This window comes from Electrophorus electricus, chromosome 10 (genome assembly GCF_013358815.1).
Source record: "Electrophorus electricus isolate fEleEle1 chromosome 10, fEleEle1.pri, whole genome shotgun sequence".
Classification (NCBI taxonomy): Eukaryota; Metazoa; Chordata; class Actinopteri; order Gymnotiformes; family Gymnotidae; genus Electrophorus; species Electrophorus electricus.
Window position 1 is genome coordinate 5,996,809 of NC_049544.1, and position 27,139 is coordinate 6,023,947.

General features: G+C 43.1%; 2 protein-coding genes across 2 annotated transcripts; both read left to right on the forward strand.

The window, feature by feature from the left end:
- Window positions 1–1,811: 1,811 nt before the first annotated feature.
- gon4l (gon-4-like (C. elegans)) lies at window positions 1,812–18,658 on the forward strand. Its single transcript, XM_026999999.2, has 31 exons — window positions 1,812–1,892; window positions 2,487–2,713; window positions 3,135–3,239; window positions 3,469–3,707; window positions 3,863–3,937; window positions 4,037–4,087; window positions 4,191–4,241; window positions 4,350–4,448; window positions 4,565–4,687; window positions 4,922–5,095; window positions 5,813–6,026; window positions 6,559–6,660; window positions 6,895–6,935; window positions 7,048–7,166; window positions 9,560–9,761; window positions 9,850–9,936; window positions 10,343–10,511; window positions 10,899–11,049; window positions 11,513–11,663; window positions 11,823–11,939; window positions 12,127–14,403; window positions 14,694–14,979; window positions 15,172–15,335; window positions 15,460–15,657; window positions 15,837–15,980; window positions 16,127–16,441; window positions 16,624–16,737; window positions 16,991–17,168; window positions 17,334–17,616; window positions 17,718–17,820; window positions 18,016–18,658. The coding sequence occupies exons 2-31, from the start codon at window positions 2,500–2,502 to the stop codon at window positions 18,127–18,129; spliced, it is 6,660 nt and encodes a 2,219-aa protein (XP_026855800.2). The 5' UTR covers window positions 1,812–1,892; window positions 2,487–2,499; the 3' UTR covers window positions 18,130–18,658.
- Window positions 18,659–18,770: 112 nt separating this feature from the next.
- pdia7 (protein disulfide isomerase family A, member 7) lies at window positions 18,771–26,858 on the forward strand. The gene is made up of 13 exons (XM_027000065.2): window positions 18,771–20,032; window positions 20,588–20,666; window positions 21,056–21,173; window positions 21,272–21,379; window positions 21,900–22,029; window positions 22,225–22,338; window positions 22,585–22,710; window positions 23,192–23,374; window positions 23,585–23,693; window positions 23,806–23,934; window positions 24,032–24,111; window positions 24,217–24,274; window positions 25,631–26,858. Exons 1-13 carry the CDS (start codon window positions 19,833–19,835, stop codon window positions 25,718–25,720), a joined length of 1,524 nt encoding a protein of 507 aa, XP_026855866.1. The 5' UTR covers window positions 18,771–19,832; the 3' UTR covers window positions 25,721–26,858.
- The last annotated feature ends 281 nt before the right edge of the window (window positions 26,859–27,139 follow it).

Here is a 27,139-nt window from a genome sequence, read left to right on the forward strand (position 1 = left end):
TGGGGTTTTTTTTCCCTACACAGACGTCCTCCAGATCAACTTGGCTTATTGTTTTTCCAAGTGATATTGTCTTATGTTGTCCTCTATGCTGGTTATTTCTTTTATTTTTTGCTTTCTAAATGTAGGCAATTTACTCATTTGAGCGCTTACTCGAACTACTGGACAGAAGTACTGTCGTCCTCTTAACATCTGCCAAGTGAAAAGGCAACGTCACATCACCGATATAGCAAAAATATACCTTTGCTAATGACGCAGGACACGAGGCTCCACCCCACTGTCCAGCCAAAGGAAAACGCTGTCATCACCCACACTGTATTGACATGATGCAACAGGATTTGGAATTTACCTACTGTACACGTCAAACGGGGGAATAGGCTGTTAACTTCAACACAGTGATTTAGGAGTCCCCTGGATGTTTGTTTCAATAATAGGCCAATGTATAAATAATAAAACGTTAGATATAAAAAAAAAAAGATTATATGGCTACACTGACCATATAGCTTACTAACAGTCTAGACATAAACGTGTTTGCAAGGCTCTCAGAGTGATCAATTTCAAGATAACCTTTTGACCTTTATTGGACTTTACGTGGCTGCAATCGTTTTCATCTGTAGCCCACAGCTCCACTATATCTGATTAAAGAAAGTGGTCCATTTGGTTTCCTAAATGCAGGTTTTGTCATCAGCCATTTCATTAGACAGATCACTTTGATCAAAACACCTTATTGGTGTTCAGTGTCGTACCTTGTTCTCAGCTGTTTTAGCAATCATGATGATAGCTGATAACTGCTGGGTAAGTGTATATTAGGGGTATCACACATATCACTATCCATATTACTACTTGTGTTTATACATTGTTTGTGATACCATATGCACTGTGAATCAAATAGGTTTTGTGCTGTAACAATATGTGACATTAAAATTGATGTGCGATGCTAATACCTCCAACATGCTAACTCATTCACAAAGACAGCACTCAAATGTGTTAGTTACCAGAGTAAAGAGAAAGCACGAGTTAATAGCTATCAACTAGCTATTATTGGGACCTCAGTTTTTAGCAGGAGATTGTTTTTCACTGCCAGCCAATCTGTAGACACCTGATCTTCCTTAGGAAAAACATGTAAATATAGCCTGGCCTAGCAGAGCCGAAATACAGAGCAGGTTAATCACTATGAATAAGAGGAAGTCTAACAGTTTATTGGAACAATTTATTGTTATTACAGTTTATTCTTAAGATATAGCCCTAAAATGTAGCCCTAAAATCTAAGAAATATTTTGTTTACATTTATGAGCCATGATAAGACATTTGCCACTAATGTAATATAATCTCTTCATCACACTTAGATCTTGCACATTTTATATTATGTTTATTTTATGGTTTCTAAGAAAATTACTTGTGTTTTCACCTCACTTAGCACAGTTGCCTTTTTTGCAATTACTAGATAACCCAACACAAAACAATAAAAGCAAAATTTAGGTTGACATTTACTTTCTACTTCTGTATCGAAAATGTATCATATCATGGTACAGAAAGGACTATGTGTACCACACAGTTAATATTTTGTATCGTTAACCTCTATTGTATATCAACAGTTTTCTTAGCAAATTTCAGACGATGCTGATACAGGCAGCCTGCAAAGACTTAGGAGTAGTTAGTTTATAGGCAACCTACAAAGACTTAGGAGTAGTTAGTTTATAGGCAACCTACAAAGACTTAGGAGTAGTTAGTTTATAGGCAACCTACAAGGATTTAGGAGTAGTTAGCCTGTAGGGGGCGCTACTGTTTGGGTAAGGAAATGATTGTCGCACCCGCGAAACGTCAGTTTGTTGTGGACCAGCTGGCTAAGTTCATAAACTAGCTGGCTACTGATGGCTACACATATTTGCTTAAGGGTAAGCAATTTATTAGAATTGAGAAATAAACCCATATTTGACTCTTTAGGACAGAGTACCCCGTTGCTTTGTATTAGATTCTAAATAGCTAGATTAGCCTTTGCACGTTAGCTAGATACCTTAACTGAGGTACGGGGTTAGCTTGTTTGCTAACTCTAAGTAGCTAGCGTTAGCTAGCTAGCAATGTATGCTATGTGTTAGCGAGGACAAATAGCTGTATTGATGTTTGTCCAATATAACTATGTCACTAGCCATCATAGTTATCTCGTTCCAATATCCGTGGAGCCCAGTGAGACGTAGCTAGCTAGCTAGCTGGTAGCAGCCAGCCTAAGGTACAATACAGTCCATTTTCTTTTGACAGACAATTAACGCTAACGTTAGGCGAGCTATGCTAACTGGATAGTAAAATGCTTTTTTGGTAAAAGTGTTCACATAAGTATGTGTACTGAGAGTTAATTTTTATTAACAGTCTCCTAACAATGTTTTGTAAGAGTATAATTGCGGTTCATTAGGTTAGATGTTCCAGGTGAAGTCACTACAATGTTGGATTAATGAATGAAGTACCACAGTTTGTACTTGTCTGCTTTACATTAGTCCCTGAGACGACATGAAAACGGGCCGAAAACGCAAGTCCAGCTCCCCAGAGCCTCGACCTGAACATGCAAAAGTTCTCAAGAGGGATGCTGTCTCTGGATACCTTGGCACCTGCAGACTGACACTCAGTCCATCTAAAAGGATCTCCACTCCCACTAAAAACAAGTCTCAGAATTCATTATCTCCTAGAAAGCATTCTAGATTTAAGAATCACTGTGACAAACCAGGTACGGCATGAAGAAGGTGATGGATGTGATTAATGTATAAGCTTGGTGAGGCTCGGTTTCTTGATTTCACCTCTCAGTGCAGGACCTCCACATATGGTCAGAAACCCTGAAGTTGTGTGTATCAGTTCAATTTTGAAAACTTGGCCATAGCATTCATTTGCTTCATTTAAAGAAATAAATGATCAAGATTGATCAAATATAGTAGCCTGTTGTAGTTTATGACTATGCCCACAGCAAGATGAGATCTTGGACTTTTCAGTTAATGTTTGTCACTGGCACACTTGTCAAAGTTTAATTTTTCCTCAACTTCTGTTGACTGCTGTGAGCAGACGGCTGCGTTCGTCTTACATTCTGTAGTTTATCTAACCTTAAGTTGTGTGGGGGTCTTCCACTATACAGTGACTGGTGAGTTTGTTTATAGGTTTTGCTGATGGGGTGAATGGTGAGGTGCAGTCTTCCAGCAGTGCTATGTCATCCCCCTTTCAGTCAGAGGAGGACACAGAACTGGGACTGGTCATCACACTGGGTAAGATTTACCTTTCACAGTCTCTGTATTTTATATTATGATTTGCCTCATTGCAAACTATAGAGAGAGTAATTAAATTAACTTGTGTAAGTGTGGTGAGACAGTCAGGCAGTGATCTTCATGATTTAGGATACATGGAGGCACGCAAAAGTTTACTTTCGTCATCTGCCCTGTTTGCATCTGTGGTGTTCGGTCCCTTTCTTGACCTTGGCAATATGCTCTCTGAAAGATGAAGAGAGAGGTGAGGAGCAGGAGCGCGTGAGGAGGAGGAGTGGAGGGAAGCCGAAGAAAGCAGTCGTAGCAAACGACAATGACGACTGTCCGATGGCAGATAGTGAGAGGCCTGGTGGGGACTCTGCTCCGGAGGACGACAGCGAGGAGGAGGAGTTCACAAAACTGGACCGAGACTTGACTATCAAGTCCAGACAACACAACCTGACCTCAGTTGACGTACGCAAGATCATTCATGTAGGTGCCGCTGACCTCCAGTCTACCAAGCTTTAGATGAATAGTTCTGATTGGCTTTACATCCTGATGATTGTCTGTTTGAATAAGCATTTTTGAAATGTTCACTGGGGTTGTAACCACCTGTGGTTTTTCTTTTGTGTTTTGTTTACATACAGGAAGTTATCACCAATGAACATGTAGTGGCCATGATGAAAGCAGCCATTAAGGACACTCAGGACATGCCTATGTTTGTATGTGTCATTTCACTGTTTATATGGAAGGTGTAAGTGAAGCTGCCCTTCATTTGAATTTGTGTGATATAGATTTATGTAATTATACTTTCAATACAGGAGCCCAAGATGACGCGTTCAAAGCTTAAAGAGGTTGTAGAGAGAGGGGTGGTGAGTTTGGTGTCTCTTTATTCTCAAGCAGTTGTGTGTTTTGTCTACATGTTCAGTTTGTGTTTCATTTGCTGTCCCTTTGTGGCTTTGATGTATCTTTCAGGGAATTCCTACCTGGAACATCTCTCCTATCAAGAAATCAAAAGAAATTAAGGTAGATTAAGGTAGATTAAGTTGTTGCAATTTACATTTTATGAGAGAAGCCTAAGCTTCTTTCTCTCTCTTGCCTTCTGTCTTGCTTTCTATCTTGCTTTTCCTGTAGCCCCCACAGTTTTTAGACATTCCCCTTGAAGATGAAGAAGACTCCTCTGATGAAGAGTATCACCCTGATGAGGATGAAGAGGATGAGACTGCAGAGGAGGTAGCACTTCCATCCACTCATGACATGCCACTTTACTAAAGAATCTGTGGTGCAAACATACTAATGGTACTTTGTAGGTGCATGAGTTCAATTCACTGTGTGTTTGTAACACACAGACTATTCTGGAGAGTGATTTGGACAGCACAGCATCTTCACCACGCATCAGTAGACGAGGTCACTCTCGCACACCCGTGGATCTGTCGGAGTGTGAGGAAGACAGGAACAGCGTTACTCAGCTGGTACACTCAGTGCTACAACCCCCGCAACGTCCTTCACAATAAGGAGTCGGAACTTTGGTTTTGTGCTTACACAATGTTTGGGGGTCAGCTTTTGAACTTTTTCATTTTATGTCTTCATATTAGGAACCTTCATCTCATAGAGGGCTGTTTTTCTTAAGTCCTCTGTGTTGCTCTGAGGAAGTATTTTGAAGCCTTATGATGCATATAAATACCGCCTTTTTTCTCACCCCCAAGTCCAGGACATCGAGACATCTGAGAGTAGAAGCAGTGCCTATGGGTCCCCCTGCCCCTCCCTCCCAGACCTGTGGCTCCTCCCGGCCCCAGAGAGCCCTCGACTCCTTCATGGAGAAGCTGCATGCAGTGGATGAGGAGTTGGAGCTCAGTCCCCTGTGCATGGAGCCTTACCAGGTACAGCATGTTTTACATGTACCGCCTGAGGGGCTTGTCCACAAGGGTTCTTATTATCTCTGCCCTATGTGGACAGCATTGGTATAATTGCTGATTTTATAATGATTTATTTATTAGTCTTTCAGAGCAAATACAAGTGCCTGTCAGTACATGGCCTTCTTCAAGTTTCAAGTTTGGTTTATTTGTCACATGCATAGTCATACATAGTATAACTCGCAGTGAAATGGTTGTCATTCAGCGTGTTAATGACATTATCATCAGAGAAGAAATTGCAAAAAACAATAAACCATTTTAGAAATATTGACTGGACATATTGGTGGCAATGTTGGATCACCTTTATGTAAAACGGTGTCATCACAGTCTTACAACAGTTATTTGCATGTGTGCATTTGTAGTTAAGTAAACAGTAATTTAAATTCAATACATTGTTAAGCCAGGTACAAAAGCTTGGATTAATCATTATTACAGTTGCTGTACTAGAATACAGAAAAACCCTTCCTAATTTGGAGCTGTTTGTTCTTATTCCTATATCATCTGCCCCATGCAGTTTATCTTTCTAATCAAGCTTGCCTGTAGTTTTGTTTACATGCTTCTATAGAGCATGAATAGCTAAAATGGGCATTTTAGTTATGCTTTTGTTTGGATTTTGAACAGCTCCTCAACTCCTCATGTGTCTTCCCCTCTCCTTGTCTCTCACTCTCTGTCCCTCAACTCCAGACTCTGAGCAGCAGTGAGAATGCAGAGGAGAGCCTGGTGGCATGCCGCACGCGGTCCAAGCGTCCACTGAGGGACGTGCCGCTGGACCAGCTGGAGGCCAAGCTGCGTGCGCCTGACATCACCCCGGACATGTATGACTGCATCTCAGCCCTGGAGGACAGAGAATGGAGTCAGTGGCTCCAGGGCCTCATGACCTCGCAGCTGGACAATGAAGGTCAGAGGTCATGCAAAACTGAGCGAGGGAGTCGGCTTCGTTTTTATGTAGTTTATTTTTATTAAGTAGAAATACATTTTTTTACTGATTATTTTGTATGCCCATTCTTAAGCTTCATGGGGTTGAGGAAGTGCTAAAAGAATGTCCGCATGGGCTAATCACTGATGGGACAGAAAGCCTCTCTACATCTTAATGGCTTTCTCTAGTTTAATGTGTATTGTTTTGTACATCCTGGTGCTTGATGGCTCAATCTCTGTTTGCTCTGTCCTGTTTTCACTCCTCTGACCTTTACCCTATTTGTCTTTTTGTCAATCACCACTCCATGTGTGGTTGTGCCATTTCTTCTCCTGGTACACAGTTCTTATTACGTTCTCTTTCCCGCTTTTTCTACCGCAGTTCTACAGGTTATGGTCACCTTAAAATAGCTGACTAGGACAGAGCACAACTCCCATCAGCAGTGTCTTATTGTGCTTCTGTTAATGGGCATACTGTTGTAATGCTCCTCTTTCTGTCTTTCTTTTTTTTTTTCAAGAGGAGGGTGACGACGATGACGATCCTGAATATAACTTCCTGGAGGATCTAGATGAGCCAGATTTGGAGGACTACCGCAACGATCGAGCAGTTCGCATCACTAGTGAGTTCAGATGGGCCTTCACTCTTACTTGGGTGTTAATGCAAAATATGCTGCCAGGTGTTTGTCATGTAGATCTGGTTTCTTCAGTTTCACATTAGTTACCTTTTAAAGACACAAAACTTCAATGGCTCTCTAACTTAGAATGACTTTATTTAGATAACAACCATATATTTGGTTCCCATATTTTATTTATATAAAAAATAAATCAATTTAAATTCTCTCTCCCCCATTCAGAGAAGGAAGTTAATGAGCTTATGGAGGAACTGTTTGAGACGGTGAGAGCATTTAAAGTAGAGCAATAAACGTGCAATAAACTCTTTTAAACCTGGGACTTTTATTATGTAATGACTCTTTTGTGCTCCCTGCCACCTTTTATGTCCTTCCCAGTTCCAGGATGAATTGGGCATGAACGAGCATGATGAAGAGGGTCACGAGGAAGAGGAGGAGCGGGATGAAGAGGCAGCATCACAGAACATTGCAAAATTCAACGTCCCCCAGGCCATTCGGTACAGCACGCCTCGCCCGCCCTGTCTCTCCTCCTTTTTCACTTATTTTTCTGTTTTGCGCTCTCTCTCTCTTTCTCTCTCTCTCTCTCTCTCTCTCTCTCTGTGTGTTGACACAGTGCTCTGTCTAGCATCTGCTGCTGGGTCCGAGTGTGTGCTTCAGGGCACGTATTCTGTTAAAGTACACCATCCGGCCACTTTGTGTTGTCTAGTATTTTTCCAACTATACGGTAGCTAACAGAGTACAAAGCAACATGTTTTCTGCCACATTCTGTCCAGCTCATACACCTCGCATATGCTTCTGTATGTGATCCCTGCCACTTGGTTGTGTCTCTCGGTGTGTGCTCTTGCATCCTGCTACTAGACACTGAACTCAGAGGCATAGTCTGCATCTTTGATCTTGTCTGGTGTGATGGACCTTGATCTTGTGCTGATGAATGCCTCTGTGCTCTCCATTATATAACTAGCAACTATTATGCTTGCATAGCTTTGCCCTCATCCTATACAATAACAAGGTTTATGGTGTTAAAACATTATACTCTTTAGAAAAGTGTGTGTGTATATGAGTATGTGTGTGTATTATTTATATTTATATTTTTATTTATATATATATATATATATATATATATATATATATATATATATATATATATATATATATATATATATATATATATATATATATATATGAGAGTCCTCCCTTTGGGACAGAACTGCCGAAGGGTGCTGTGTCTTGTTTGGGTAGGGAGGCAAAGAGATGTGCTCACGGTGTCCACCTGTCTTGCAGCAGAGCAAGAGTACAGTGTGAACACCTCAGAGCTACAGAGACTACGTGCACGTACATACCTGACTGTGTGTACCTTCTTCTGAGAGCATACAGACGTGTGTGTGTGTGTGTGTGTGTGTGTGTGTGAGGATGTTAATTATACCTCCTGTTGAAAGGGGAGTGTGAGACATGCAGGATCCAGGTGTGACACAGTAGAGAGGAACAAGAATCATTTACTGGAACACAACAGCTGTGTGCCTGGAAATCTCTCTCTCTCTCTCTCTCTCTCTCTCTCTCTCTCTCTCTCATGCAAAAAAGGCGTGAATGGATTTGTGCTAAATTTAAGACTGTTATGTATGTTAATTCTGTTACCTGCTAAAATGTGTGTGTATGTGTAAGCACATATCTGGTTCAGCAAACAGGAATAGACCTCATTTACTGGATTAGATGGCAGCTGTATGCTTGGCACGCACGCGCACACACACACACAGTTCCCTCCTTCCATCCTTTTCACCACTTTGTGAGCACCCCTCCACTCAGTGCCCTCACACATGTATGTAAATAACTGAATCAGAACTGATTGAATAATTAATTGACTTTTCATTAAGGTTTAACTAATTTTGTTCAGTTTTTTTTATAGCACTTCAGTGAGAAAAATAGCAGATGCTTGTCTTACTTTAATCATTTGGGTCCTTTCTCCAAGGCCTGATGTGACACTCGTGATGCTCATCATATTTTTAATGATGCTCTTAGTGCCCTTACACTGCTCATGATAAGGCCAGGTGATAACCTTTGGGAGGCTGTTTGCCTTCAGTGGGGCTGTGTACATTGTGCCCAGTAATGGTGTGTATGTGCGTAAAGGCACATCACGTAACTCTGGGAACATTCATCAGATGTGAAACTCAAAATGTTAATGAGCCACACTGACGTCTGTGCTGACTTTTTTCCAGCCGTGTGTGTGTGTGGAGGTGAGCGCACTGGTCTCAGTGCCCATTTACCTCTGCTATAATTGCCTCTTGGCACGATTAGGCTGAGCGGGCTTCGTTGCCCATCATACTTAATGGCCAGTGGGTGTGTGTGTATGCGTGCGGGTGTGTGTTCCATGTTCTATAGAGGTGGAAAAAGGGGACTTCATGGCAAGGAGTTTTCCTGTTTGCAATGCACATTTGTGCTAGAATGAAACAGACCTGACAGTCTAGCAGTGTTTTTGTTCATTTTCAGTTTAGTTTGTAAAGTCAGTCTTCGCATGTTTTGGCTGTACATGTTCCAGTGTTACATTCTCTCAGTTTATATACAGAGGCATTAGATCGGTGAAGTTCATTTATATATTCTGGATGAAAAATGCGGTAGATGTACTGTGTTCTGCCATTTCTTTCTAAGCATTTGCATGTCATTGTTATTTGTGTGTGCCTTATCAGTTTGGAACAGTTCAGTAGATTTGGAACAGTTCCCCTCTACTGTAGGAGAGCAGACCCCCTACAGGTGATGTTCTGCAGCTCATAATGGCCTTATGGTCACATGTATTTAGAAGTGCAGAAAGACCACAACAAAAATAAGTCTTTAAACATTCAGATCCAAATTACGATTAAGCCCCTTGTATGTGTATGTTCTATGTGTGTGCGGTGTGCAGATTTGAGGAGCCTCTGGCCCACATGCTGACCGCATGCAGGCGGACCGTCCGTGAGCAGCTCGACGCCCTCCAGCAGCGGCGTGAGCCCCAGAGCCGGATGAGCCCCATCACCCTGGGGCCCACTGTGGTGATTCTCCCATCCCCCTGCTCCCTGGTGCTGTCGACTAGCCAGAAACGGCGGCTTCAGCAGCAAATCCAACAGGTGCAGAGGAGGGATTGGCCAAACAATAACTGTTTGATTGTGTAGACGCTTACCTGGAGATGTGTCTTCATTTGTTCGTTCGTTCCAGCACATACAGCTGCTGACGCAGGTGAACATGCTGTGTAGCCCTGTGGAAGCACTGCATAGCCAGGCCAGCACCACCAAGCTTTTCCTGGTGAATATCAAACAAATACTTTCTCCACTTACACCCATGGTTAAAGTGAACTGGTCTTACATCAGTGCAAAAGGGCAGTTTAAGGGAGAGCTTGGGGTAGACCATCTTGACTAATCTGAGGAGAGAACTTTCATTTCTCTCTGAGATGCCCAAATAGGGCACATTAGATTTTTGTCTGCTGTAGTTTCCACTGTCAAACATAACAGGCATGTCACTGCTTTAGGTAGTTCAGTTATCTACTGTTCATATAACATTACTGTGCCTGCATTTTTACAGCTTGCTTCTCTCTGCATAATATTTACATATTTTAGTTCTTTTTTTTTTTTAACCATTACCATGTCTTAAATAGTCATGTAGTTCAGTGCGTTGGTGAGATTCTGCATGGCTGTTCTGGGCTGTGTTTCAGGTGGAGCTGAAGTTGTTTGCAGAGCGAGCAGAGCAGCTCAGGGTGGGGGTTGTATCTGAGTTCAGGAGTGTGTTCAGAGTGTATAACCTGCAGGCATCTCTGGACCTTCTTGAGGAGCTGGAGCAAATGCCTCCTCCACCCACCCCTTCAGCCAAACGATCACACCCTGGTGAGACACCTCACATACACGATGTTATTCACCTTGTTTGAGCTTTTGTTTCTACTTGAATCCTACCCAAGGCTGTTCTTGGCCTTGGGTGCACTGGTGTCTTATACCACCATCCAGCGTAGCCTAGCAACAGCTGATGCATCATTTCATTCTGTTCATAGCACCTTTTATTTATTTATTACACTAATTCCAGCAAAGTTTGGTGCATATCTTTTTAGTGCCACAAAAATGCCACTCAATTGAACATTGAAATGTCTATACATTTTTAATTAATATGTGGTGCTTTCATCACTTTTTTTTTTTTCTTTTTTTTTTTTTGCCAATGCTAAATGCTTAAGAAGGCTTGCACGGCAACATAGCCGTTACGTGTGTTCTCCGTGTGTGCAGTGCATCCCTACCCGCTGCTGCCAGCTCACCTGGCCTGGCTGTTCGCCACACGTTCTGTGTTCCTCTACCCAGAGCTACTGCCTCACTGCAGCCTGGACCCAGCCCTGCAACCCCCCCGCAGCAAGCACTTCTACACAAAGGGCGAGGATGGGTAATCTGTTACCTTTCACTTCACAGGGAAATGGGGAATTCCTGAATAGTCTGTCGAATAGCCCGACAGGCGCTCCTCAGAGATGAAGGATGAGGGGGTGCCGTTATGTGTAACGGTGCGGGTGGCGTTGACGCACTAAATCATAGAAACGGTGCGGGTGGCGTTGACGCACTAAATCATAGAAACGGTGCGGGTGGCGTTGGCGCACTAAATCATAGAAACGGTGCGGGTGGCGTTGACGCACTAAATCATAGAAACGGTGTGGGTGGCGTTGACGCACTAAATCATAGAAACGGTGCGGGTGGCGTTGACGCACTAAATCATAGAAACGGTGTGGGTGGCGTTGACGCACTAAATCATAGAAACGGTGCGGGTGGCGTTGGCGCACTAAATCTTTTTTTTTTTTTTTTTCCCCCTTCCTGTCCTACTTTTGTATTTTTCTATGGTCTATTTCTCTTTCTAGTCTGATTGTTCTGGGTCTGAAACACTTCAGTGAAACAGAGTTCCCCTACCATTTAATGAGTCAGCATCTCCTCCAGCCCAAGAAGCGTGAACAGCTGCGGGTTCGTGTGAAGGACATGTGTTCGAGCAGGGCTGCCGACAATGTCATCAAGGTGCCTCATCTGTAAACTATTTCTGTGTACCTGTTTGGTACCTAATTCTGTGATGGCTACATCACAAATTTGCCAGCAGAGAGTTTGTAAAGGAATATATATATATATTTTTTTTTTGTTTTTTGTTTTTTTGTTCTGTAATTGTGTTCTTTTCTTCAGTTTTACTGCCAACACCGGGTTGTTCCAGCTCTACCAGTGGCTTGCTGTCAAGTTTTACCCGGAGAAGAGCGCCCCCCAGTGGAGAGAGAGAAGAACATCATGCCCAACTGGCTACGGGTAATGTCCTTTTAATTTAAAAAAAAAAAAAGTATTTATTTTTTTTCTTATATATATTTCCCAGATTATTTATTTATTTTTTACATTAGTACTCGATTAAAGCAGGCATTATACCCCCCTCTTTGTAATGGCTTACCACCAAAAGAACCTTACTGAAAATTAATGGAATATCTCTTGACCTCAACAGAAAAGTTTGCCGCACATCCATAAAGCAGTGTTTGAGAACCAATCAGAAGTGCGACCACCATATGATACAAGGACATCACCTACTTCACCCACCTTCATTTTCCCAGAGAAAACACAGTACCCACCATCCCTTCCTAAAGGTCTCACCCTACTACTACATCCTTCATCCAGACGTCAGAATTCTGTCCAGCCTCCTAAACCGCGCCCTCTTCGTGGTTTCTCCTGTCCTGTTCTTACCCCATTGGCTAAAGCCTCTCCAGGCCCTACAGGTATAGTTAATGTATTGCCCAAAGTACAGGCACCTCTCTCCTCTCAAAGAGTAATCCTGCTGACCCAGGTTGATGCCACACCTGCCCATGGAACAGTGCCATTAAGCAGTGTTGGTCCCATCAACTTCCAATATGTTGTTCCGCAGTTAGGGAGTGTTAATCCTGCACAGCCTCCTGTGAGCTTGCCTCCGGATGTAGTGCAGGTACCCCCAGCTCCAGCTGTTCCCAGTGATGGGCTAGTTACCACATGTGTAATGCAAGCTCCACAGAAGAAAGCAGGGGTGTCTAAGAAACCAGTCATGCCTAAAAAGCTGCTTCCCATTCAGCCTTTGCCCTTGAATCCAGCCCCTCAGCTCTCCCAGCTCATACCCCTCATCCCTGGGCCTACAGTTAATGTGAACCTGGCTAACACTGGACCAGCCATGGACCAGGTCACAGCTGCAAGCTTTGCCAAAAATATCTCAAATGCTGCTTCATCTGTGGTCATCATCCAGCCTGCTTCCCCCTTTCTGGACGCCACTGGTGTACCTCCACATGGATTGGTCAAAGCCTCCACCGCTCCTCCCCCTCAACTCTCAATCACTCAACCAATCAGCAGTCTCCCTCACCTAGGAACCTTGGCCAGACCACTGTTGCTGGGCAACAATGTTGGAATCTCAAGCCATGATGTTCCTAAGGAACCAGAAGAGACTGAATTTAAATTGAAATCTAGTCCTGTGTTTTTCTCACATACTCCCTCTCCTCCACTCCAAGCTACTGTCAAACTGAAATCAATCCTTGCCACACCAACCGTAAAACAGAAGGAACACTCCTGGCAGGGTGAGATGAGGACTGAACTTGTATGTAATTTGCCAGTGGCAAATTACCAAACTACTCCCTCACTGAACACTCTGAGTAATGGCCTAAGCATTGTGAATGTCAACTCAAGGTCACTATTGCCTGGAAACAGCAGTACTGGATCTGCACAATGTGCCATGAACCCTCAAACCCCTTCATCTCTTATAGATTCGCCAGCAGATGATTCCCACTGTGTGCTAGTTCAGGCAGCTTTACCGGGAGGCACACCCCAACTCCTGGTGCCCCAAAACAGCTTGATTCCAGAGCAGCCTCTGCTACAGCAAGTCGGGGCCACAAGTGGAGCACCTCAACATCAAACTGCACTAACCAAACCTGAGACTTTTCACAGGTCAAACATGTCAAATATGAGAGAAGGAGCTTTGTCGAGCCGTGGTGTTGGACTGTCTTCAGAGGGTGCAGTTAGCAGAGTAACTGCTCAACTAAACCTGCACGGCTTGGGTGGTGAAGTCTGTATAGAGGAGGTGGAGTCAGGAGCAGAGATGGCTGGGGAGGAAATGGCGGGCGCACTTTTTGCCAGCCCTCTCCTCATGCTGTCGGAGTCCTCACGTAGTTCCAGCTCCAGCCTGAGCAGCAGCCTAACAGACAGCACAGAAGCCTTGGACAGCGTGCTGGAGGACAGCATGGAGAACCTTGCACCTGCAGAACAGAGGGGAGGGTGGGAGGAGAGCCGCCGCCTGGCCGGGAAAGACGAAGAGAAGACTGGCAGTGGCGGAACTTCTGCTGGGGTGAGGGCAGGGCAGACTAGCAGCAGGGGTGAAGGGCGGGAGCTGCCTGGGCTGCTCACTCTTGCTTCGGGGGCCAAGAGCCAGGAACCCACTGCTGGGGGGGAGGGGCAGACCGAAGGAAACGGGGAGGACAGGGAGGACAGGGAGGGGGGAGGGGGGCACCAGAATGGAGAGAATGGAGGAGGTGGCGAGAGGGAGGGAAATGGAGCGTATAGGAGGGAGGATGGAGAAGGGGGCGGAGAGAGAGACGGTCCCGGGCGGAGGCAGGGGAATGAGGGCCGGGATAAAAACGATGAAGAGAAGGATGGAGATGGAGAGCGTGAGGAGGAAGAGGAAGACTTTGATGAGCTCACGCAGGATGAAGATGAAGAGGAAGTGATGTCATCGGCATCAGAGGAATCTGTCCTTTCAGTGCCTGAACTGCAGGTTTGTGCTGCATTGTTAACTTTCGTCTCTGCCTTTTCTTTATGCTTAGTAGTTTAAATATAAAAACAACACACATCATTAAAACTTTTAAGAGAAATAAGTATCCAAGCTCTGCCGTGTGCCGTCCATCACCAGGAGTGTAGGAAGGCTGCTGGTGACTGGATTGTGAGGGGAGGAATTACATGTGGGATGTTGTTAATGCTGTCTCTTGCTTTGTGGCTTTATATCTTAGGAAGAGTTTTATGGAATATATGACAAACTATGGGTCTTGTATCTGTTGACAACTACAGGAGACAATGGAGAAGCTGACGTGGTTGGCATCAGAGCGGCGGTTATGTGGTGAAGGAGATTCAGAGGAGGAGAACTCTCCAAACTCGCCCACTTCCCCGACCTCCCCGACCTCCCCAATCTCTCAGAACTCCCAGGAAGACAACTCTGAGGATGAGGAGGATGGGGCAATGAAGGGTGAGGAACTGGAGCCTACGGAAGGAGAGGGAGGAAAACTGCCTGAAGGAGAGGCACCACCAGAGGATGACCCTCCACAGACGAGCGGGAAAGGAACAGGACGAGGAAGAGGTAGGGTTAACTTCTTTTTTCTTATTTCATATACTACATAACAAACACTGAGCTAACTTCCTTTGGCCAGAAAGAATGGCTAATACCCCAGTTACAAAGAGATCCTTAGCTAGCTCATTCTCTCTCGTTCTACTTTCTCATTCTAGTTTATTAGAAAATGAATCGACTGATTTCGTTCGTTGCCTTTGGCAGGTCGTGGTCGCCCTCCCCCACGTAGTCTGAGACGAAGCCGCCGGCAGGATCGGGGTAGCAAAGATGCCTCTAAGCTCCTCCTCCTCTATGATGACCACATCCTGGATAACGATCCATTGAGGGAGAGCAAGGACATTGCCTTTGCCCAGGCCTACCTCAACAGGGTCAGTGGAACTGCTTTTAAAAAACTGTAAAACAAACATTAAATTCAGGTGCCGGCCAGCAATCAACAGATTACTAAAATCAGTTTCAAGTTGTTGGGAGCGTTTCTGTCGCTTTGGCTTTCAGGTGCGGGAGGCCATGCTGGACGCTCCAGGTAAGATGGAGGAGTTCCTGAGTCTGCTCTATGAGTTTGAGCAGGGCGGGGAGAACCGCAGTGCTGTGGAGCTCTTCTCTCAGCTTAGACCTCTTCTCAAAGACTGGCCCGAGTTGTTGAGGGACTTTGCTGCCTTCCTCCTCCCAGAGCAGGCTCTGGAGTGTGGACTGGTACGCCACTGCCGTCCCTCGTTTCGCTCAGTATTTATTGCGACCGAGTCGTGTTCTTTTCTGTTTTGCTTTTGTACTTACTGCATGCATAACTGAACTAAGTACTAATACTGTGTATTAAAGTGCTATACCAGAAATGTAACTAAACCCCCCCCCCCCCCTTGCTTCTTTGTCTTCAGTTTGAGGAACAGCAGGCATTTGAGCGTAGCAGGCGGTTCCTGAGACAGCTCGAGATCAGTTTTGGGGAGAACCCCTCGCACTACCAGAAGATTGTGAGAGCACTGCAGGCTGGATCTGCCCTCACCCCCACAGGTGTGGAGGAGGTAAGGCGCGTTCGTACGCTCTGCTTTCAGTTTGTTTTCTATGTCTGTCTGTCTGTATTTGTTTGTTTGTATGTTTTTTAAGAGTATGTTACTGTTTTTCTAGAGCAACTGTATTCTAAATCCTGTTCTCTGTTGGTGTGTGTCAGCTTAAAGCGCAGATGGCCACCTTGCTCAAAGGTCACACACACCTGCAGGGAGAGTTCTCGCTGTTTTTTGATGAGATGCGCCCGCCGCTGGCACGACCGGGGCAGTTTGAGGAGGCATTGTGGCCTGAGGATGGTGGGGGTGGGCCGGAGGGAGGAGATGGAGGCATGAACTTGGCGAGTGCTGGAGGGGTCAGCGCTGGCTTTGAAGAAGTCGCACTCCCTGATCTGGAGGAGGAGGAGGAGACGCAGAAGATTGCCCAGATAACGGGCAGGAGCAGGAGAAGGAAGGAGTTGAACACGCACAGGAACTACAAGGTGAGCAAGCTAGTGGGGACATGAGGAGACTCTCAATTATTCATGTGCTCTTTACTTATCCACTTATCAGAAGTGCACATTCAGTTGCGTTCATTTCCCTTTGGGCCCTCGCTCGTGCCCTCACTCGCTTATCCCATTTTCTTATGTGGAGACCGAGGATGTGACATTTGTGGTGTTGTCAGCAGGATTGTGGTTGGCCAGAGAAGGACTGTCTCTGCCCCTGCCATGACTGCAGTAATGATGCTAAGCATCGCCGTCACAGGAGGAAAGGCTGTCCCCATTGCCATGGCAACAAGGTCTGTTACATTCTACAAGCCTGAATTTTTTTTTACATTTTTGAATCTACTTAAACAAGCAGGTGATAATTGAAATAACCGTACTGCATATTTATTATTCGCCAAAACGTATCTGAGGACGTTTAGTGGTCACATTGAGGCAAATGCCGTGATGGTATAAAGCTTGAGGTGTACGATGAGAAAACCTCCACAGGTTTGGACATGCCTAAAGTGTGTGTGTCTGTGTGTGTCTGTGTGTGTGCTTGCTCTTTAGGGCACTGACGGCACCAAGGCACCAAAGAGTGGTGATTCCACGTTCACAATGTCAGAGCCTCTGCCTGAGAGAGGAGAGGAGAGGGAAGAGAGCGAAAGAGGAGGGGAGGATGGAGGGGAAGAGAAGGAGACAGGAGTTAAAGATGAGACGGGCAGCAGAGCCAGCAGTCCCCATCATGGTACAAGATCTTCTGTGTTCACTTAGGCTGCAGAATCCACTACACTCAACCTTTCCATTTCATTATTTTACGCCTCGTGCCATTTAGTCGCGAGAAGACAACATATGTAATGTAGAGAACATTTTTTTATGAGTCTGAAGTGGTTCCAAATTTTTCCACCATCAGAGGCCGAGAGGCCAACATGGGAGAGCAATGAAGGAGACGCCTTAAATCCCGAGGAAAAGGATGATGAAGAGGATGAGGAGGAAGGCGAGAGGGATCACTCTTCCTCCCCAAGTGGTGACAAAGTGGGGCTGGTAGCTGAGGGCACAGACTTCTCTCCTCTTCCTCAGTCTGGAGGGAGGGAGGCAGCACAGCAGATCCGCCAGAGCCCCTCCTCTGACACACACGTGTGTGCCAAGAACATCTCCCTCACGCCCAGCGGAGAGAGGGTCGTCCTCTGGACCAGGTCAGTGTTACGTTCTAAGTAAAACCTGGTGCCACCCTGGTCTTTGACACTAAACCAACCACTCTTGATCATTTAATGAATCCCATGAATCTACCCACCAGAGAGGCAGATCGAGTCATTCTAACTGCGTGTCAACAGCAAGGGGCCAATCAGGACACCTTTCAGGATGTGTCAGCACAGCTGGGCAACAAAACTGCCAGTGAGGTACCTTCCACCTTTCTGGACATCACTCCACAATTACAATATTTCGTACATTTTCATAAATTCTGGTCCAGCATTAGAAATGGCTCTCCTCACTTATTCAGTGCCAAAATAAGGCCATAAGGATGCTTCACAAAAGTGGCCATGAACCCAGAGAAATGTTCAGTGCAGTTATAAGTCTCTTGCCATTTTGTATAGGTTTCCAAGAGGTTTCGGGACCTGATGCGTCTCTTCCATACATCAGCTCGTCAGGCCAGCTCAGAAGACGAGGCCATTGAACAGCAGTCGGCTACTGATGAGGAGCAGGACTGACATAAGCTTGATGGCAGACAGACTTGGATATACTCTAAGCACACCAGCTAAACTAACGGTTAAACTATGGGAGCACGACAAACACATGGGGTTTGCGTTGCTTCTAAATAGCCAGATAAAAAAAAAAAAAGTTTGACTTAATGGCACATGAAGGCTATGTAATTTTGTTTTGTAAAAACTGTAAATCAACATAGAGTTAACAAAATTGAAAAAAAGGACCAATTAATCACCAGCAAACTGAATGAGACTGACACCTGCTTGTACCAAACTTGAGAAACTTTTCAAAGGACAAAATAACTGGTACTGCAAGGTGCGTCACTCACATGCCACTAAACAAGGCCAGCCTACATTCGCCTGTGCGTGCGCAATGACTAGGAACGGGCGAGTCCCAGCTATGTACAGTATTTTTATATTAGTTGTGAGGGGTTGTTTTTAATGTATGTTTTAGCTTTTCGAAAGAAAGTATTTGCTTGAGAAAATTACGTTTTCTGGTTAAACAAGATAGTGAAATAAAACTAATTCGTATTTATATGTTCCATGTGTTAAAGTAGTTAATGTTTATTGTGCCGATTAAAACAGCCTTGGAGCGGTTTGGGATTCTTAACTAGCGACGTGAAAAAAACAAGCACAGTATTCTGTTTTGATGCCTATATTTAGTGACAGGACAAGGTGACCATGCGTCCTTTGTCCCAGACATGGCCTCTTTTTGGGGACCTAAACGTGTCCGGTCGGGATTAATAAAATGGCCGGAATTAGGCTATTCTTGCATGTCGGCCTTAGTTTTCTAGTCTCTATACATTGTGCGTCTCACGTAATTGTTCGGTCACGTACACGGCCGGCACGCAGCCGTTGGTCAGAGTGCTTCAGAGTAGCGTATGGCCAGAGAGGATATGCGAGGTTAGCTTTCGTATGATCTTTTGTATGGTCTGAAAAAGCGCCCCCACACAGCTGCAAGACGTGTTCAAATAAACTGTCCTTATACTTAGACCTCAGATACACCAACTCTGATTAAATTACTTTTTAGACTTGTGACTATAATAAAACAAAAACAAATCTGACAATTATAGATGTGAAGTGGCTAGTTTGGGTCGACTCTATTAAACTGGATTCCGACATGGGGATTACACGTGTTTTGTTAAAACGGCATTTTCGCATCTAAAACATTTAATCTTCACTAACGCTAAATACCTGGGAACATTCGGATTAGTCAAGTGTCTAATGAAGTAGTGGATTTTTATGGCATCTGATTTGCATTTATTCTATGACCAAGGAACAGTTGAATGGAGAGGAATAAGATTATCTTAGTCATATAGGCAGTTCTTATTGGTCCTGTAATTAAGTAAAATAATTGGTTATATATACATCTATATATACAACTATATATACCTTTTTTTTTGTTTTTTTTTCCCCGGAAAGCCAAAATGTAACCCCTTAGGAACCAGTACCAACCATTATCTTCTGAAACTCTTGAGTGATTTACAATGTAAACCACAGCGCAAAGATAATCTTAGTGTGGATAGGCACGCATATCATTTACTTTTCATGTGAAACGTCCACTGAGGGTTCAGGCTCTCACCCACTCAGCGGCTGTATGCTGCAGCTGCTGCCGCACGGCTGTTACCCCCAACGTCCGGCCAACTTTTAAGTGGAGCTGCGTTGCCCAGCTGTAGTATTTCGGCCAAAAGAGTTTGAAGCCAGTCGTGATGAAGAAGCAAACAAATGTCGAGTCGATTGGCCGTGCTCCTAACATGTTTGTTTTGTTCGTTTCTTTTTTTTGGATCGGTCTCCTGCACAAATCCTCATTTGCGGAGGGCAGCGACGTGCTGGTTTTGAACACGGACTCTGCTTTTGACCACGCTGTAGCCGGACACGAAACTATGCTAGTGGAATTCTTCGCTCCGTGGTATGCAAACTCAACTAATATTGCTTGTCAAGTGGGAAACCTTGTTTTAAAATGAGACCTTTTGCTGTGTTAAGTACGCCACTTTTAGAATTTCTTGGTTCCAGTGTATTGGTAGTTAGCTAACCTGTAGTACTTTAGCTAGCAACCACAACAGATCAGCTAACCACTATATTAACCTAACTTACCTTTTTCAGGGTGGAACATGCAAAGAAAATGTTTGCAGCTGAAAATGAATGAATGAATTAATTAAACCGTGGTAGCATGTCAGTAATACAAGATCCTAACATCTCATCAGTTAACGTTATGTAAAGGTTTAGCTAGCCTAGCCCAAAATCTTGGTCGCATAAGATACCTGATCTTCAAAAGCATTTTAAAACATTAGTTATTCAAGCTTCTTTCTCTAAAATATTCAGCAATGGCTTTTGACACGACCACTGTTAGATCAGTGGTCATCGCCAGGACGAAATGAATCTGCATTGCATCAGTCCTGATGTTCATGAAGTAGTGTTGATGAAGCTTCCAGCCGTACAGCTAAAAGACTCTGTGCATCTACAGGTGCGGTCACTGTCAGAGGTTAGCGCCTGAATATGAAACTGCTGCTACCAGGTTGAAGGGCACAGTGCCCCTAGCAAAGGTAAGCAGATGTGCAAAAAACAAAACAAAAATCCCATAGTCTCTTCCTCAAAGCTTGGATCCAATTAATTATTTAATTATAGCATTTGCGTGATCTGTGTAGTGTTCACTGGTTTGCTAGTTGGGGTTTGCGTTTGTTTCCTTTTATTCAGTTATTCAGTGCTGAAAAACACTTTCAAAGTATATCTCCTTGGTCCTGTAGCTAAACTAGAATTGGACCACAATTAACTAGAGGATGATGGAGTAATATTATACTTTTATTTGGGAACATGTCTACAAAGTTTTTATTCTAAGACATTTGCTTTTGTAGTATCATTATTTTTATTTTGTGCAACATGTGCAATAGTTTATTCTGTGAGTCAGAAAACTGATCTAAATGCTCTTGATCAGGTTGACTGCACTGCCAACTCTGAGACATGTGGGCGGTTTGGGGTGAATGGGTATCCCACTCTGAAAATCTTCCGTAATGGAGAGGAGGCATCTTCCTATGATGGTCCCCGCACAGCCGGTGTGTCTTTCATCTATACATAAATCTTTGCTGTAACCTTGTGCTTTTTTGGCATAGCATGTAATATACTTTTTGGTGTGCTTTTGACCTGTGTATAGATGGCATTGTGAGCTATATGAAGAAGCAGGCTGGACCAAGCTCTGTACCACTGCATAGCGAGGCTGAGGTGGATTATTTCATAAACAGTTTTGAGGCCAGCATAGTGGGTGAGTTGTGATCAGGTTAATCCATTTCTTGGATGCATAAAAAATGACCTACAATAGATTAGATTAAAATATGGATAAAAAGCAATGAATTACCATATGTCTTCATAAAACAAAACAAGTCTACCTCTTGGAACTACAGTGTATGTTCATTTGAATTGACTGGTGATCTGTGCTTTAGGACTTTTATATCTGAATGCGGCATGGGATACAAACCATCAAGGAAATCTGAAACATTACAAAATGTGTAGATTAAACACACGGTTTTAAATAATGCATGTCCTTCAAGCTGATTACTATATTTGAATGGATGACAAAGATTAAACCTGTTTTAACAGTATCCTTCCGCTCCAGTAATTATAAGGATCAGTAAGTCAGGGAGCCCAGTGCTATTAGTCAGAGCCTTTTTGATCACCTAGAGCAGAATTTAGAGTTTGCTTTAACAGCTTTCATTCAGGTTACAGTGAATGTTCTTTAGATATAAAATCCTCACTGCCTTTGTGTGCCAATCCCTGTTTCTTAGGCTTTTTCTCAGGAGCTGACAGTTTGCAGCTTGTTGAGTTTCTAAAGGCCTCTGATGCTTTGAGAGATAGCTACCGATTCGCCCACGCCACTGATCTGGGAACAGGCCTGAAACACTCCGTGGATGAGGAGTACGTGAAGACAGATGCATGAGTTGAAAAGAGGAACGAAAGATAGTTTGAAAGTGTCATATTTCATTGTTGATTTACCAAAATAGTTCTGCCCATCCTGTTGCTAATACACCACAATACCATCATTATGTGTGTGTGTGTGTGTGCTTAAAAAAACAAACATGCACATCATTTACATCTCTTGCATCCTTCCAGGTGTGTTCTTCTGTTTCGGCCTCCACACCTGAACAGCAAGTTTGAGGAGAGTGTGTTGAAGTTTTCTGAACCAGTCTCAACCTCTTCGGTTCTTGATTTCATCAGGGACAACATGTGTGTTCTATCCATGGTCTTGTACCAGTCTACATTTACTTCATTCTGATTTGATTCACCTGAGCTCCCTCAGATTTAAAGTGTAAACTGATTCTATATAATCCTATAATATTTTGAGAATGTCTACTACTGTGTACATTCTCTGCCAATGCATTGTATGCGAATGATTCTCATTTGCGTCAGTGTCTTACCTTCAGTGCTTCATCAGCATTACTGATTTGCATTTTTGGTTCTTTTTACTCTCAGTTTTGGCCTGTGCCCTCATCTGAACTCTGAGAATAAAGACAGTCTGAGAACAAGAGATCTGCTCACAGCCTATTATGATGTTGATTACATCCGCAACCCAAAGGGTACAAATTACTGGCGTAACAGGTAAGGTTTGAAATGTGGTCACAGTGCAGCTTCAAAGCTACTTTAACATTTCCTACATGGTAGTATTTCCTAGTATGGTAGTGACTGATTAGTTTAGCCATGGTAAGGATAAGGTATGCCACTAGAATGACATTTTGTTGCCTTAACCAAAGACAGAATGAGACAGTCTAAAGCTAATATAGGATATGGGCAAGAAAAGGATACACAGATTCCCAGACAAATATGATCTACTAGTGTGCACTTTAAAGCCATGGACAGCACATTTCCTGACGTATAAATCATCCAGCATTTCTGATCAGCGCAGGCCTCCTGGGCACCTTTTCATTTTTGTCGTTTGGCAGAAGCTCTTATCCATGTATCAGTATGGCAGTACATATGACTCTGGGAGGTGAACCCATGACATTGGGATTACTGCCACCATGCTCAGCTTGCTCTACCAGCTGCTTTCTGTTTCCATTTTTAACCCAGCTCTTGCTCTCAGGGTGATGAAGGTGGCGACACAGTTCCAGTCTAGTGGGCTGAATTTTGCTGTGGCCAACCGGGAAGAGTTCCAGGATGAGCTGGAGGAGGATTTTGGGCTTGGGCGCTCCAATGGAGGAGAGCTGCCCATCATCACCATCAGAACCAGAGCAGGACACAAGTATACTATGCAGGAGGAGTTCACGTAAGGCCCATTAAAAGGCACCTCTCATATTTCACAGCTGAGAGAAGAGGGACTTATCGGTAGCATCGTTTTGTGTGTCGCACCAAACTTTCAAGCTGGGTTAGCACATAACCTGTGACAGGTCAAGCAGTGGTGCAAAAGGGTCAAGCTGTTAACCTGGTTGTGACTGATTGATTTTGCTTGAAACCTTTGTTTTCCTCTTTGCCTTAGGAGCGATGGTAAATCACTGGAGAGATTCCTGGAGAATTATTTTGCTGGTCGGTTAAAGCAATACATCAAATCTGAGGCTGCACCAGAATCAAATGATGGCCCTGTCAAGGTTTACCTAAAAGTCCTGCCACAAAAAAATGGTCACCATCCGTGTTGTTTGTAAATTGTGGTGGTAAAAACTACGAAAAAACTTCGTATTTGTTTTTTGTTCAACTACACAGGTTGTGGTTGCTGACACTTTTGAGGAGATTGTGAATGACCCAGAGAAAGATGTGCTGCTAGAGTTTTATGCTCCATGGTGTGGTCACTGTAAAAACCTGGAGCCCAAATATACTGAGCTCGGAGAGAAGGTATTAGTAGTGGAACGATTTGAGTGTAGCCTTAACTCGTTTTATCTGTTTTTGTGAGTGTAATATTATGTAATATGTAATATGGTCTTTGTCTCAGCTGTCTGGTGACCCCTACATGGTCATTGCTAAGATGGATGCTACTGCCAATGACGTTCCTCCAAATTATGATGTTCAAGGGTAATGAAATCCTTCTAAGTGCTTTAACCTTGCTTCATTCCTTAAACCTTTTGTTCATGCTCATAGCTAATACTGATTATACTATAAATAATTTTTGTCCTTCAGATTTCCCACTATTTACTTTGCACCTGCTAGACAAAAGGACCAGCCGCGGCGATACGAGGTACTTGCCCACTACGTGCTTTTATGTATAATTTAAATTATATTTTTAATAAGAATATAATAGTTGTCATATATACAAATAAAGGAACAATCAGGCAGTTCTGCATGTAGGCATTGACAAGTGTACATAGTTGGATTGATGTAACAGTGAACGGTTAGGAGGTGAACACATGGGCAGAGAAGAGCAAGATTTATTATGGGCAAATACAAAATCAGAGTCGTTGTAGCAGTCCAGGGTCATAGAGCCGACACAGAGATACATGATTAAACAAACAAACAAAACACACGAAGGCAAATGGGGAAGCAGGCTATAACAAAGGCTAAGAAACACAACCATTTGAATAAATATGCAACGAACAGCAAAGACACCGGGCACACGGTTTAAATACATGAACTTAACAAGGTAGAAACGAGGGACAGGTGTAAGCAATCAAACGAGTGGTGGAGAAAACGAAATTACGGCATGGAACTAAACTACACAAGACGGGGAACACAGAAGCTGGGAGGGACTAATCGTGACACCAGACATATTTAACTTTTAGCTGACGCTTTTATCCAAATCGACTTGCAATTATGTCTGAATACAACTTGAGCAACTGAGGATTAAGGGCCTTGCTCAGGGGACCAATAGTGGCAATTTGGCAGTGGGGTTTGAACTGGCAACCTTCTAATTAAGTCAAGCCCATATCTCTTGGTGTCCCACTGTTCGTTAACAGTCCCACTAGTAATGTTAACTCTCAGAATATAATCAACTAAACAGAGATCATTCGAGACCGTCATTATTGCAAAGCTGAGGGCTAAGTCAGCAATTCACTCAAATGTATTTCTCTAATAAGCAGCAGATAAATGGTTACTAGTTAATACTGCATAATGGAACAGTGTTTCTGATTATATTGTCATACTGCAGATAATCTGTGTTGTGTGTTTTTATAAAGACACTGGTACCTTTTAATACATTTGTATAAATAACTGGTGTTTGACTTCATAAGTGCAAACAAGTTATAGTCTTTCATTACTGGCCCTTGTGTGGAGTTTTCTAATCATTAGTTCAACTTAGTACAGTAAGGAAAGATTACTATAGCCTTTTTAGACAGTTGGGATTTGTGATTGTTTGAATGTGCAGTTTTCTAGTTATCAGTCATGTGGCGATGTAATTAAGTTAGTGAGATGGAAGGTATTGCTTCGTAGTCAATTTGGCAGAATCATGTTTACAACATTTCCACTCAACATCTTGGCAGCTGCTAAATATTTGTCATACCATGTGTTCATTCTCTGTCATAATGAACCATCAGCCCTCAAAAGTATGACCAGCACAATTGCAGTTAATTTAATTCTTTATTAATTTGTTTTCCCTAAGGGTGGACGTGAGGTTAATGACTTCCTCACATTTCTGAAGAAAGAGGCTACAAATCCTCTGGTTCTAAGCACCCAAAGAGAGGACCTATGAACTTGGTTCAAAAGACCCATGAAGATAGCACGTGCAACAGCTGGAGATGTGAACTGATATTTGGCATTTATGCTTCTTTGAGGACAAAGAGGCAGCCTGAAAATGACACTGAATAGACTAGATGAAAAAAATATATATAGTCGTTAATCTAAATGACAATAAGCAGGATCATCAAGTAGTGATTCATCCACTATTGCTTGACATGGATGTGTGCACGTGAGTGCGTGTGTGAAAGAAATATTAGTGTACTTTTAGATACTGTAAGTAAGCCTGTGTATTGGAAGAGAATAAATGTTTCTTATATAGTGTAAGGTGATGCCAGTGTAATGCATAGTGTGGAAACGAGTTATGAATTCCTCTTACCTGATTTGGAGTATATAATAATAGAGACAATTTTAACAATTGCATATTGTGAAACACCATATGATAAGACAGTTACAAACTGAAAAGGCTTGGTTGTTTTGGAATTATATTGCCTAAAATATTAATATTTTTAAAAGTACTTCAAAGTATGATGATTATTATTATTATTATTAGTCATCATTGTTATTATTTACTGCTATGTATAAATACCTAGTAGTTACCAAACTGGTGCTATGTAGTAAAGCAAGAACAGCTAAATTCTCCATTATATCGTGTTGTTTCGATAGTAAGAATTACTCTAAGCATTGTTCAGGTCATCTACATTTTAGAAGCCTCTGCAGAAAGATATTTTTTCTAAATGAATAATATACTTGGGCATTTAAGTTGATTATTAGTACTGAACATGGAACTTGTAAGTGTTTCTTTTTTTTAAGCTGTGATCATGTGAACGTGATCTCAAACAGACTATTACACAAATCACTCAAAATTTAACAAAGAAGTGTAGTTCCTGTGATCTGCATAATATTGAGCGGAATGTTTAGGGGGGAAAACACCGGAATATCATACTTTTTAGATCTGAAAGAAATCCGCATTAATCGATCACAGACCCGTCTTGACATATATATTAATTCAACACAAAGGGTTGCGTTTTCGAAGGCACGGTGTCTAAATTATTTAACAGCTCATTAGAAATTCTCGGAACCTTCTACCTCTTCGTTTTTGTCTGAATGTATTTAGTATCTGCAAATTAAATAAAAATGGACAACGTCGCTTATTTACTAGTCTATAACACTTTTTATCCGAGCACTTATGAACCTGTCTTGTTACCCAGTATTATTCTTCATATTTTGACTCAAAAGAATAGATATGGTAACACACTGCGTTCTGTACCGTTAGTCAGTGAGCTGTCAAGCTCTTCAAGGAAATTTCTGGTATGTTCAGCTAACCCCTCCTCCATTACTACACTTCCCCACGCTTTCTTTACCTTGTCCCGCCCAATGCAAGGAAAATGTCAACATAGTTGGTGGAAAAGGGTGTCTATCAAAAACGTCCCGT